This window comes from Clupea harengus, chromosome 11 (genome assembly GCF_900700415.2).
Source record: "Clupea harengus chromosome 11, Ch_v2.0.2, whole genome shotgun sequence".
Taxonomy (NCBI): domain Eukaryota; kingdom Metazoa; phylum Chordata; class Actinopteri; order Clupeiformes; family Clupeidae; genus Clupea; species Clupea harengus.
The window spans coordinates 9,822,367-9,836,082 of NC_045162.1; the positions used below are offsets into that span (position 1 = coordinate 9,822,367).

A 13,716-nucleotide genomic window follows, 5' to 3' on the forward strand; every position below is an offset into this window, starting at 1 on the left:
CATCTAGGTTTCAAAAAAGGCTACACCGTTCAACTCCCCCCTCTGAAACCAAAACCATTTCTGAGCACCGAGGTATCTCTTTTCATAGCGCTGGTGTGAAATAACCTCCCATTCCCTTTAATTCCCTAATAACTCATTCAGACGCTCTACGTCTCCCGAGGCGATCTCACCTGACCACCTTTCGCTATTAAATGAGGGCAGTTAACTCGGCTGTTGAAAGGTCTTTTACGACTGCGGCCATGGTGCCATTAGCAATGATGCTTGAGTTGCAAGAGCAGCCGAACTGAACTGACACGGAATAGGTAAAGCGGTTGACAAGAGAGAGCGCATCACTCGTGCCCTTTTATGGATGGGCATCGACTATTCCGCAAAGTAAAGAGGACTTCAAGAGGGCTGCAATTACTTACACGCTTCGCATGTATTGTTTTAAACACCTAGTGTTGATTAAAAATAAGCATGTGCTTGTATTTGTGATTAGGTGATCTATGGTAGGAAAATAATTACTCAGACCGGCATTCTGAAAAATATATTGGAGGCTTACAGAGGGCGAGATATTTATTTTTTGTTTGCCATTTAGGGGATATATGCAACCTACAGGTAAAAATACAAACAAACAATCAAGCGGCATCAGGCTAATGAAATCATTAAACAAAAAAGGAATTGACTAAATGGAGGAGGCTATTACAGGACAGCAAACAGGAGAATGAGAACAGTAAGAAAATCCAAATTTTAAAGACCATTTTTAATATTAAAAACAGTAACAAAAATATTTCAGACCCAATACAGAAACTACAGTAAGCACACAAGGCACTGCCAAACACAAGCTACGAACAGAAACAATATCTCCATACTGAGCAAATAGAAATCACAATTAAAAAAAACTAAAATATTAGTCATTCAATTCAAACAAACAAACAAAAATCACACACACACAGAATATAATGACTAGTGTTTTAAGTCTTAAAATGTGATGTGGTTGCTTTGTTCGGCTTGAATTACACTGAACTGACTTTAACTGAATTACAATATTGTAATAGTAAAAAAAAGTCCACACTTCAATTTTATTTGCTTTATTGTGACCGCATAAACATTGAAAAAAGAATAACCTGTAAACTCTGACAAACAAATAATTCAACCCTTCAACATGACGCAAATTCATCCCATTTTCAGTTCATCAGGGTTGATCAAAGGCTTTCCTAACTGGTCTACACTAACCCTATCTAGCACTTCACCTGTAACTAGTGACATGACCGGGGGGGGGGGGGGGGGGCTTGTGACGGACATATGGATGTTCCATATAAAAAGTACAGTTCTCCCTGCTCCCTGTTTCCAGATCCACTTGTGTTCTTTACAGGGCTGCATTGTAGAAGAGGGGCTCGTAGACCTGAGGTTCCTGCTAGTTTTTAGTCTGTCCAAACACGGCTAGCATTCTGGGAGGGGCAAAACACCCTCACAAGTCCATCTCTCCGACATCATTAACACTTGTCATGTTTCGACCAAATCTGACATATTGAGGACACTGGTTTCTTTGCATAGACCTTGAGCAGGCATAGGTAGGCATGCTGACTGTTAACGGTTGACTAAAATGTTAAAGGTTACAGTCGGACGAGATGGAGCAGAGATTCATTTCCATGCAGCTGAGGTCTGCTTTGGTTGGATGTGGCTGTCTGACCCCTGGATCAGTGAACTGGTGGAGGAGAGAGGCTCAAAGCTCCAGTGGACAGGGTTGGGGAGTTGCAGGGGTCTGTGTCTGTCAGTGCAGTCAGCCTTTTTCAGACTGGCACCACGGCATAAGGCTGATGAGGGAGCATCTTCTGGCGGTCGTTAATGGCAAATATCCACTTGGGCTTCACAAAACTCAAGTTGGCATTCTCCATCAGAGCCTGAGAAAGAGAAGGAGTGAGAGAAAGAGAGAGGGAGGCAGAGAGAGAGGGAGGGAGAGAGAGAGAGAGGGAGGCAGAGAGAGAGAGGGAGGGAGGGAGAGAGAGAGAGCGAGCATGAGATGAACATCTCAACCCTTACCCCTTAAGACATGTTAACGATGTTTCTCTCACAGCAACAAGTAAAGACGTTTGAAAATGTGTTCATACCATAACAGTACTAATCGCCGGGGCAACATGGTTACACCGAAACAGTATTCAACATTAATGAAATCACTGATTCTGTTCCAGGCCATCATTGCTATAATGGCCAAATAAGACATCTGAAGCTACTGTCTGGAAGACAAGGAGGACCCAGTTGCAGCAGAAGCAATCGTGGCAGAATATGACGAGGCCAAAGAGACACAAGATGAAAAGCCTTCAATATAGGTCACATCTGCAGTCAACATGTATTTTTAGGCGAAAATAGCCAGAACATTTAAATGTCAGTCTATCACAGGTAGGGATGAGAATCGAGAACCGGTTCTTAGTGAACCGATTGTTTGGAATCGTCAGCCAAATTCTTTAACGGTTCTGCTATCGGTCCTCTGTGGCGTTGCACATGCGCAAACTTTTTTAGTTTCTTCTTCAGACTGCAGCAAACATGGCAACTAGGCAGAAGCGTTCTAAAGTTTGGCTCCATTTCACACGACAAAAATGACACCTACGCCACTTGTAACCTGTTTAAAAAGTCTATTTCGTCGAAGGGAGGAAATACAACAAATATGAATAAGCATTTGAACACACAGCATGGAATTAAATTACAGGAATGTCATGTCTTCGATGCATGCAGCAGCTCAGCTAACGTCGGCGCTTCATCTCTTTCTGTCCAAGGTAAACTCCTCAAAAGTGATCACAACCACTAAGTGTGTGAAGCAATTTGCCTTTATTGTGTGTAGTCGATCAAGTTATCTTCTGTCCCTTCGTTTGATGCATATATTTTAGCTCCGGCATTGGTCTCCCATTATTGATCACTTCACGTTTGGATTGAAAGTCCAGTTTTGAGAAATGTTTGATCGTAACGGTGTTAATTATCGGAGGGCGTGTGTTATCAGCAAACGTTCGCGTTATCGTGTTAACCCATTATTAAACTGAGCATATCGTCTTTTAATCCATTATTAAACTTAGCATATAGCTACGCTAGCTTAGCTATAGAATCTTCCATTTTCAGCCCCCTACATTGAGGCAGAGGTAGTGTTTGCCTCCCCTCTTAATGTGGCTTTATGTCAGCTCAGCAAATTCAGCGATTTTGTTAGTGCCATTTGTTTCATTGTGTAAACCAGCTTTCACTATATAAATAATCTCCATTTCCATCCAATTTAGCTGATAACGTTCAGTCAGACCGGTTCAGAGGCTGGTAGTCTGTCTGGGTCACAGGCTACAGCTAGCACGTCTTGTACACCTCTAGCCCATCCTTTCTTCGAGGCAGGGAAAAATAAAATGAGCGAGGAGAGGATCAACGAATGTCACCGAGCAGTGACTAAGTTTGTGGTGAAAGGTTTGCACCCTTTTACTACGGTAGATGTCTCAGATTTTCGGTAGGTTAATTTCTAGGAACATGTTTAAATTAAACAGAATACATTTTAATTAAGTTATGTAAGTTTTATTTTAAGTTCAAGAGGAATATGTATAAATGTTTTTATTTTTTTTATTTTTTTTTAAATGCAGCATTATAGAAAATTATATAAAAGAAAATTAATGTAAATAAACCCGTTTGTGCTCTTTTTTTCACCCCTTGCCCAATAAGAATCGATAAAAGAATCGATAAGGAATCGAATCGATAAGCAGGAATCGATAAGGCATCAGAATCGTTACAATCTTATCAATTCTCATCCCTAATCACAGGTGCATTCAGTCAAACCACTCTAAATGTCCTTCGGTATTTAGAAAGGCTTCCAACAGCAATTACTGCGTCTACCATCCTTTTTAGACAGATAATTCTCTTGTGAATTACCATAATTTCCGGACTATTGAGCGCACCTGAATATAAGCCTCACCCACTGAATTTTTTAAATATAATTATTTTTAACATAAATAAGCCGCACATGTCTATAAGCCGCAGGTGCCTACCGGTACATTGAAACAAATTAACTTTACACAGGCTAAAATGAATATCAAAAGTAATACAATAGTGATGCATATTATTAGTTTTGCCAGTTACGATAAGTGCACTGTTGCTTTAAGAGAGCACCGTTGCAAGAGTCAATCAGAAGCTAGAACGTTAGATTGAAGACAGTGAGATAGAAGAAAGACGCTAAGTTTGAAACCAGTGAGCTAAAGAACTTGAAAAGACTGGATTTGTACTGTTGTAAACTGTTTTGAGTTGTGTTCTGTCTACGCCGGTAGACTGTGGTTATTTTGACATTAGTTAAGTTATTGAGATACTGAGAAATCGCGTGGAGCTAAGCATCCATGCGGCTGCATCCATGCTAGCATCCTAGCTCCACAAAGCCACCGTAAACACAAAGACAGCGTATACAGTCACAGGTATCATAATCCATAAATTAGCCGCGTCGTTGTTTAAGCCGCGAGGTTCAAAGCGTGGGAAAAAAGTAGCGGCTTATAGTCCGGAAATTACGGTACAGCTTTTGAGCTCTCCGTTTAATATTGAATGACAACCAAACTTACGTCCTCAAACGAGTCGTGCCAGCCCTCGCTAGTGATGACAAACTGCACCTTCTCGCCCATGTAGTCCTCAAGTGTTCTGGCAGAGACAAAACAAAAAAACAAAGACTGACATTAAAGAGAAGGTTTCAACCACCAGCCCTCAGTGTTACATCTCTCTCCCCTTCCCCCAACACCCTCCATTTTGTCAGTAGGGCATAATATACTGGGGTCACCGTTGGCCGAGAGCTTAGATCTGGACAGACTTACTTAGTTGAAGTCTCTGTTGGCCAAGAGCCCAGATCTGGACAAACTTACCCGTTGAAGGCGATGATGTAGCGCTGGAGCAGCCGTCTCTCGTTGTTGGGGAATTTGCCGTACAGGTAGAAGTGCTTCCCTTTCAGATACTCTGAAAAACACCAGGGCGAGGGAGAAGGAAAGAAGAGGCAGATGTTGAATGCCAAGACACAAGAGGAGATGCAGTGGGAACACTGGTGGAAAGGTTTAGTTTAAAATAGGCGACATCCACGTCTTTAATTTTCAGAACAAATCAACCCAGTATCAGTTAACCAAATACTCACAAAAACCCACAACCACATACACACATAATGATGCAGATACGCACACAAGCAAACACAAATAATTAGGCGCACGCAACACACACACACACACAGATGTTGAAAAGCAGACCTGGGAGCTCAGGGATTGGCTTGTCGACTTCCTCTTCGGCGTCTGTGTTTTCATCCGTTGATCCTCCATAAGGATCCTCCTCTCCTCCGCCCTGACGTCTCTCACCCTTCTCTCTTTTCTTGTGCTTGCTCTCTGTTTCCACTCTGAGCCCCACCCAATGAAAAGACCACAAAACTAGCAGATGAAAATCACAACATTCTTCAGACTACAATCATATAGAAGGCAATATATATGCAATCATATAGAAGGCAATCTATATGCAGTCTTCAGCCTTCAAGCAAGAAACTACTGACTCCTTTATATAGACTCCTATGACACTCCCGGGCTATAGACTATTTACTGCAATATCTGACTATGGTTATGCATTCTGACAATTAAGGTAGATAGAGTCAACGTTCACCTCTTTAGTTCATCCTCTGTATCCATACCAGACTCAGCATCACGATCTAAACAAATAAACAAACAAACACAAAGGAATGTTAGCGCCACAGGCCATGTGAATGTGCCTTACCAACATCAACCTGATAGCCACTGCAGTATAACTAGCTTAATTAAGAACATTAAGAATTCATAATTAAGAAACGTTTTTGGAAGGTTGCTTATTGGTCGATTTATTTCCTCATCACTAGTAAAACACAAAGTGCACACTATACTTCAATATAGCTTCCAGCAGCTATGGCAGATACACTTGGGCAGAACTGCAAACGTTACTGAACGTGACAATATAAAATGGGGACATATATGCAACAAGTGACTCACTGTCACCAGCTGAACCCACACACACACATATATATGTACACACACACTTCACTGAGAACGGGAACTAGGCATCTGACTCAACATTTCCTGAGGGCTGTAGATGCTTTTAGGGTGCATCACACACACACACACACAGTTGTGCACTTAAGTTCTTTTCATTTACATACAAATGAAAAACGTGTCCAAGTCCTTCTTTGCTGATTGATCTGAGTGAGCAGTTTCCTGACCCTTGCCTGTAGCGCGTGCCCGCGCCCCACTCTTCGCCCTCGTCTCTGTGCATGTGTGATGGCGTTCTGTGCGTTTACGCCTGCCCCATTAGGTATGAGCTCACCCCATCATTCCTTTCCCTTCCATTAACCCTCTTAATGATGGGAGGAGAGAGTAAAGTGCACACACACACACACACTAATGAAGATTCCACACACACGAATACACATCAACGAACAAGATCACACACACACACACACAAATGTTAAGAAAACTAGCACTATCAACCCCGCCCAAAACAGACACACTAAGAGCAACTTCATACCATCCAGTAAACAAGGTCAGGTAAAGGTGATCCACCTGAAAGGGTCATGCTGTATGTAATCAGACCTAGGTGCATTTTAAACAGGTCTGTATTTCATAACCACTTACAGTGGTGCGTCATGAATACCAAGTGAGCTGCACTGGGCAAATGACTGAGCGCTAATTTGCTGTGGGATTACGCAACACGTCGCCTGGAAGTACAGCCCCTGGAGGTGAGGTACACGACGGGGAGCGGAGGAGCAACCGGCCTCTCCTCCTCCATGGGTGCACGGACACACGGTCCTCCGTTCCTCTCCTCCGCATCTCTTCACCTTGTCCTCTGCCTTTCTCCATCCCGCCATCCTCATCTCGAGTGCGCCCCATCTGCGCAGTTTTTTTTTTTTTTTTTTTTTTACTAATTAAGGAATCACGCTTGAGGGTTGCCACACTCCCAGCTCTCCCTCCTGCTCTCCTAGTCAAACCCAGAGCCCTTCCCTACTAATCTAGAGTGTACTTCAGATGGATTGCGCTCGCCGTGGAGACGTCTCTGCTCCCGTGGCGATGAAGAAACACAATTCTCTTAGGGCTCTGTGCTTCAGGCCCTATCATTAAACTACACTCTACTCCACGGCGTATTGGGCTGAGGTCAGGTGTGTGTGTGTGTGTGTGTGTGTGTGTGTGTGTGTGTGTGCATGCGCAGAAGAGGAATTAGTTAGCCGACAGCTTGTGGTACAAAATCAACACAGCCAGGACAAGCTTACCTGAAGCAATTATAATGTCTGAGGGATTATGTTCTCTGCAGTACCTGCCTCCTGGGATAGGAGATATACTTGCAAAGACAGCGGGACTGTGTGTTTAATACATGTGATTGCTCTTACGTGTGTGTGTGTGTCTGTTTGCCATGTGGAAAGGGCCATCACAGACATGACACATGTATGGGCTCTGCTATGCTTACCACACAAGCCTGGAAAGTTGTAGGAGTGTATCAGTGTGTGTGTGTGTGTGTGTGTGTGTGTGTGTGTGTGTGTGTGTGTGTGTGTGTGTGTGATGGTGTGTGGGTTTTGTGTAGGATTATAGTAGTGTGTTTGTGAGTGTGTGTGTGAGTTTGCCTGCACACATGCACCCTCACCTGGCTCATCGGCATCAGTGGATCCGCCGTACCCATCCTCGTCCTCGTCTTCCTCCTTCACCTCGATCTTTACGGCTGGCTTCTGTGGCGAGGCCTTCCTCTTTTCCGGAGTTTTCCGCTGGCGGGCAGAGAGGAGCACAGTGATGAGAAGACAAATGGTGCCAGCAGCAGGGCTTAGAGTCTGTCAGGATCTGACACTCTGATCCCCCCCCCCGCCCCCAGCCACTTGTCTGAGCTAAGAAAGCTTGTCTGTCTGCCTTTTTTTTTTACTTACCACTTTAACCTGCTCTTCCTCGCTCTCTTCGTCATCCTCCACTTCACTCCCGTCTGAGCTCCCATCTTCTCCATCCATCAGATACCTGGGGAAGGAGGGGGGGACGACACAAGCATCAGAGGAGATGTGGGGGGGGGGAGAGGAAACACAAGCATCAGAGATGTTTTTTCAAAAAAAAAAAAACAGAGAGAGCGCATGTCTGGACATGGAGGCGCCCAAATGAATCAGGGCTGAGTTGCTCTGAGCCGAGTGGCAGCTGCTCTGTGTGCCATCCATCTGGCCTAAAAGTGCTCTGTGTGCCATTCTTCTGGCCTAAAAGTGCTCTGTGTGCCATTCATCGGGCCTAAAAGTGCTCCGTGTGCCATTCATCTGGCCTAAAAGCCCAAACGAGTCTCAGAAACTGATTGACGCCATTCATGCCTGCACATACACCAGAACACCATACGCTCCATTATCGAATGCGCTATTGGTTTGTAATTCCACTTCCCAAATGCACTTACGAGCTCAATGTCACGCACTCCTGCGCTCTCCTTCTCTTCGTTCCAACCATCTGGAATGGCAGGGCGATGAACAGATGCAGAGTGCTGCACTCCGGTCGAAAATAAACGATACTACATAAACCATAAATGTTAGTCGAGGTGCAGCAACAAGTGCCTGTCTATGTGTATGTGAGCAAGTGTGTGTGTGTGTGTGTGTGTGTGTGCCTGCACATGAATGAATATACCCTTGTCAGGTTCAAAGGGAGTGGAAGGCTTAATTACCCATAGCAGATGCAGCTTTTAAATACGGAATACATCATTAGAGCGACACACTCCAAGAAGCGGAACAATGGAAGGGGCTCCGAGGGGAGGAGCAGAGAAGGGGGATAGAGAGACAGAGAGTGAAGAGGAGAACTGAGAGTTTGTAGAAGAAAATGGGCAAGCAATGAGAGAGAGAGAAAGAGCGAGGGAGAGCAAGGGAGAGAGAGAGAGGGGGAGAGAGAGGGAGAGAGAGAGAGGGGGGGGTTCAGATACCCGGCGTGCGCGATCAGGAGTAGGTGGGATAAACAAAAGAGCGAAAAGAAAAACAGAAAACAAAAGAGGCTGCAGACAGAGGAAGCTTGACATCTTGAGCAGCAGCCTAATGATGCTGTGTCAATACCTACCTATGGCCATGACAAACACGTTAAACAGCAGAACAAAGACAATGGCTCAGCCTTAACAACGTCTCCCACGGATGTCAACCTTAAATTAAATTATTTTTTTATTAAATTATTAAGGATTTTTTTTATACATTCTGTCCAGGTAGGCTGAGCAGCATTTTTTGTACATTTCTACCTAGTAAGGTTTTCCTCTTGTCGATTGACATGGAAGACAAATGTGAGATTTTACTGACATGGCCAGGTCTTATTCCCCACGGTCTGACACACAGAACCATTACAGGATAGGAGCGACAGAGCGCAGAGAGAGAGAGTGCAGAGAGAGAGAGAGAGAGAGAGAGAGAGAGAGAGAGAGAAGGGGAGAGTTCATGATTATTAGCTGGTTGAATGATTTTTCTATTTTCTGGGTCGACATGTCTTATCAGGACCTGCCTTTGCCGAAGTTCTGAGACTTCGCTCAGATGAGGAGGGTGTCCAAAGATTTTTGTTTAAAAGGATTACATTTTCCTTGTTACACACAACTGCCGCAAAAAGGCACAGATTCACATTTTCTGCAGTCCGATTTCCTAATGAATGCGCTTAAGATATGCGTATGAGTTGGATAGAAACCCAGATAATGTTGTTTTACCAAGACACCTACATGCTACAACATGGATATAGAGATGCTGCTAATTAGTTGACATACATGGAAAAGCAGACTAAAACACTAACTCAATCACTAATCAATATGATCAATATGGGGCATTTGCTCTTCTCAGTTATCATTTCGCAAGCTTAGCTATGCTTTACAACTGTACTACTTAAAGCGGAAGTTCAGGAGTTTAAGGGCCTGAGTCCACCAAACACATTTCTTTTCGCCTTTTTTCAATGCATTTGATGGCGGGGAAAAAACGCCCTCAGCACAGAACGTTTGTTTCCACTCCGCTCACAGTTCCAAGTTTTTCCAATCTCTTGAAATGTGCTGACTTTGACATTATGACAAACTAGTTAGTCAACAACTGTCCTAACACAGTCAAACATCAAGCAAGTGCAACACAAGACAGAGCAAGACGGCAAATAAGCTACTTACTAGTTCGGCAGACAGTAAAAACCGGGCGGCTTCAGGCAAACCTACATAACCTAGTCATTTGCCTACGGACCCTGGTATGGCAATGGCACGGGGGCGAATCTCCACATTAAAAGTCATTGTAGCGCCCCAATTTTTTTAAAGCTGTTATTTTAAGGTAAAACTGCTTATCCTAAGCCTAATCCTGAAGTACAGTTGCTGCATAATGCCACTTTAAGACACGCTGAATGCTATGTCCTAAAACCAAAAGAGTACATTATTTTTATTTTTTTTATTATTTTATTGTCCTTCTTCCTGTTCTATTTAGTTTCTCTGCATCTCTCATCCATACCGTTTGTAGGAAATCTTCTGCTTTCTGCTGTGGCAGTCCAGCATCCACTCCTTACAGACGATCAGCCCACCGGCGGCCTTCACCTGGGTGTATTTGGGTGTGTTCGCAAAGGCACAGCTAAAAAAAACACACACACACACGCACAGTTATCATGGGTACACCTGGATACACTTAGATATGTCTGCAAAGGCAGCTAAAAAGACAACACACACAATTGCAACATCAACAACCCCCCCCCTCTCTCAAAACAACAAAAGCACTCACGGTGCATGGCCATCATGAACAATGAACATGATGCAATTTGATTTAAATTTTGCATCTGCACCTGTCCTTGAGGCAGTGCACTCTAAAGAAAAGCACGCAATTTTAGAGGCTCTTGTGTGCCGAGCCAAGGTGAGTGAGCTTGTTGAATGATTTCGGTGGCACAAAAAAAAAAAAAAAAACAGGCCTGACCTTTGGTAGGGTCGCTTGTCAGTGTTGAATGGCTTTAGATCAGAATGGGCAGTCGAAAAGAACACTGAATACAAGGAGCCAATGAGGGTGTTCTTTGCTTTCTGATCGTCTAACGAGATTTTACGTGACAAACCAGACACTAAACAGGGGCAGCTAGCCAAGCTTTTTAATTTCCAACACCAGTGTAGAGAAGGTTAGATGAAGCTGGCAGCCTTGCACTGACAAAACCTTTTTGGACGTGTACACATGCAGACCCATTTAGGCCGATTGAATTGAACATGAATTCAGTTTAACAAAGGCGGCGACATCTGTTCTGACAATCACTACAAAAGGAGAAATTCTACACCCTTTTAATCAGAAACGTTCAGGCACAAAACCTGACAAAACCATGTTCACGACTGGCTGGTGCTGTCGACCCCGGCCTGGTAAAGGGCTTGTCTGGTACCGACAGACCTCAGGTCACACATAATACACAGGCTATCACCATGATGTGACCCGATGCAATAACCTGCTGAGCAAGACGAAGCCACGACATGGACGCCCCAGTGTCCACACTCACATGAGATGCGTGGAGTCCGGAGTCCAGTCGGTGCGATACTTGGCGCCCATGGCCAGGGCCTTGTCCCTCAGCTCGCCCCGCAGCGGGTTCTGGAAGCCGCTCAGGACGAACACCACGCCCTCCATGATGCTTTTGAGGGGCACGGGGTCGCCGGGCTGGTCCTTAGCCGTGCTTGGCTTGGGTTTGGACTGGGCTTTGGGCGAAGGGCTCGGCTTGTGCTGCGAGGGCTTGCTTGAGCTCTCCCTCTTGTCAGAGGTCGTCTTCTGTGCTGAAGAGGCTGGGGAGGTGAACAGAAGGAAGGGTTTCAGTTTGTTCAGTATTCAAATACAGCCAGCAGACAGATATTACAGTCAACGCAGAGATTCTTGAAAGTCAAATTAAATACCCATACCGTTTCTTTCCATACTGTGTCGTGTTGGGGTTTGATCTATCTGTTAGAATATGTATATGATTGCGTGTCTCTCAAACTCATGCATCAAAGGATTTCCTTCAGTGTGTGAGTCTGTTTGTGTTTATGTGTGAGTGTGAGTGTGTGTGAGTGTGAGCTTTTGTGTGTGTGTGTGTGTGTGTGTGTGAGTGAGAGTGTTTGTGTATATATGTGAGTGTGTGTGAGTTTTTGTGTGTGTGTGTGTGTGTGTGTGTGTGTGTGTGTGTGTGTGTGTGTGTTTGTCCTCTTAGCATTAGAGGCCTGTTTGCATGCCTCACCCTTTGGGCTGGGTGTTGTGCTGGGTCTGGCTTTGGGTTTAGGGGTGCTGTTCTTCGCCTCAGGGGAGCCGGCAGGACTGGGCTTCTTGGAGGGAGGGCCTGAGGCCTCCTGTCTCTCTTTGCTGAACTCAAACTTCCTCTTCACTGGAGCCTGTGATATAGAACAAGGAGAGAGGGCAGAAGAAAGTGAAATATAATAAGTCACAAAACATGTCCACACTGCACAAGCTGAAATTGAATACATCCCATGGTTCACTTGAATGGTCAGTGCAAATGGTCAGTGGTCATTACACTCATGAGATTATTGATGACAAGATGAGGAATGTGCTCATGATTAGTGCTGTGAAGCACGGCTTCATTCCAGTCATCTACGCAGAGAACAAACAAAGGCACGCAGCACTGCTTTGATGCCATGGTTTCTGCACAGGGATGCAGCCTCCCCAATTAACAGAAGCACAGCTGATCATGCATGACCAAATGTTTACACAATATCACCACCCAGGCAAAAAAAATAAACAATTCAGCTTTTACAGAGGCCTATTTGTCCTGTGTATCCTTCATTTGCACACTGTAGAAATCGTTCATTATTGTGTTGCAGAGTAACTAAAGAACAAAGATCTTGCTGTTGCCAAGATCTAGACAGCAGTGACTGACTGCTATGACAGGTCTATCCAAATTCTTCACCAATGTTCCATCAATGTGCCAATGAAAAACAACCAACATCTTTGTTTAAAAAAAAAAAAAAGAAGTTTGGTTGATAACTGAGATTCACGGTCATCAGAAAAGTCCTGAGAGCATTGGAGGATGGGAGAGGAGTGATTGGGACAAAAGAACTGCAATCACCTCCATCAGAGGCCTGATAAGCAAGTACAGACGCCCGCTTCTGGGCGAACACTAGGCCAGAGGTGCTGGACGCTGTTCAGTGTGTGGAGTAGAGGGAACATTAACATCGTGGCGTGGGTGCGTGCGTGCCTGTGTGTGTGTGTGTGTGTGTGTGTGTGTGAGTGTGTGTGTGGGAGTGTGTGTGAGTGAGAAACATAACAAGTTGTGAGAAATCACCATGGAAACACTTAGGGAGAGAGCTCATTTCTCCTCTTTCTATGGAAATGACGTCCACCACATATCATTCAGATGTGTTTACAGCCATTGCTGAGGTGACCTACATACCCAACATGCTACTGGGATGGCATTGTTTTTTTTTTATTTGTTTTTTCCCCCATAAGGCTCAGATGGGGTTATGCAACCAACATTACGCAGCTGCTGCTGCTGCAGCTCACACAGCATGGCATGTGTAGGGTGTGCTTCATGGAGACAATGGTTCAGAGGACTATTTATCTAACACAAGGCACGGGGTCCTCATGAATAACAGAAACACAAGTTGGCATGCATGAATGAGGCGTTGTTTATCCGTTGGGCAGAAACTACAGCATTTTCCAGAGTAGGGGTAGTCGCATTTTGTTCGGTTATCGAAGGAACTTCCCTGTGTTGTTCTTTTCTGAGCAGCGTCATTTTGACAGACTCCCCCTTTAGAAAACATGAATGTTCACTGTGGAAAATACAGTACAACGGTACAACCGCA

At 44.5% G+C, this 13,716-nt stretch overlaps 1 protein-coding gene across 1 annotated transcript in view; it reads right to left on the reverse strand.

The window, feature by feature from the left end:
• Window positions 1–723: 723 nt before the first annotated feature.
• xrcc1 (X-ray repair complementing defective repair in Chinese hamster cells 1) overlaps window positions 724–13,716 on the reverse strand; it is a 19,078-nt gene continuing 6,085 nt past the window's right edge. The window contains exons 8-17 of the mRNA XM_012829203.3: window positions 12,138–12,288; window positions 11,433–11,709; window positions 10,421–10,537; window positions 7,886–7,970; window positions 7,612–7,729; window positions 5,614–5,659; window positions 5,214–5,356; window positions 4,842–4,932; window positions 4,548–4,623; window positions 724–1,883 (exon numbers count right to left, since the gene is read on the reverse strand). Of these exons, the coding sequence (XP_012684657.2) occupies window positions 1,773–1,883; window positions 4,548–4,623; window positions 4,842–4,932; window positions 5,214–5,356; window positions 5,614–5,659; window positions 7,612–7,729; window positions 7,886–7,970; window positions 10,421–10,537; window positions 11,433–11,709; window positions 12,138–12,288 (1,215 nt within the window). The 3' untranslated portion in view covers window positions 724–1,772. The remainder of the gene's footprint in view (window positions 1,884–4,547; window positions 4,624–4,841; window positions 4,933–5,213; window positions 5,357–5,613; window positions 5,660–7,611; window positions 7,730–7,885; window positions 7,971–10,420; window positions 10,538–11,432; window positions 11,710–12,137; window positions 12,289–13,716) is intronic.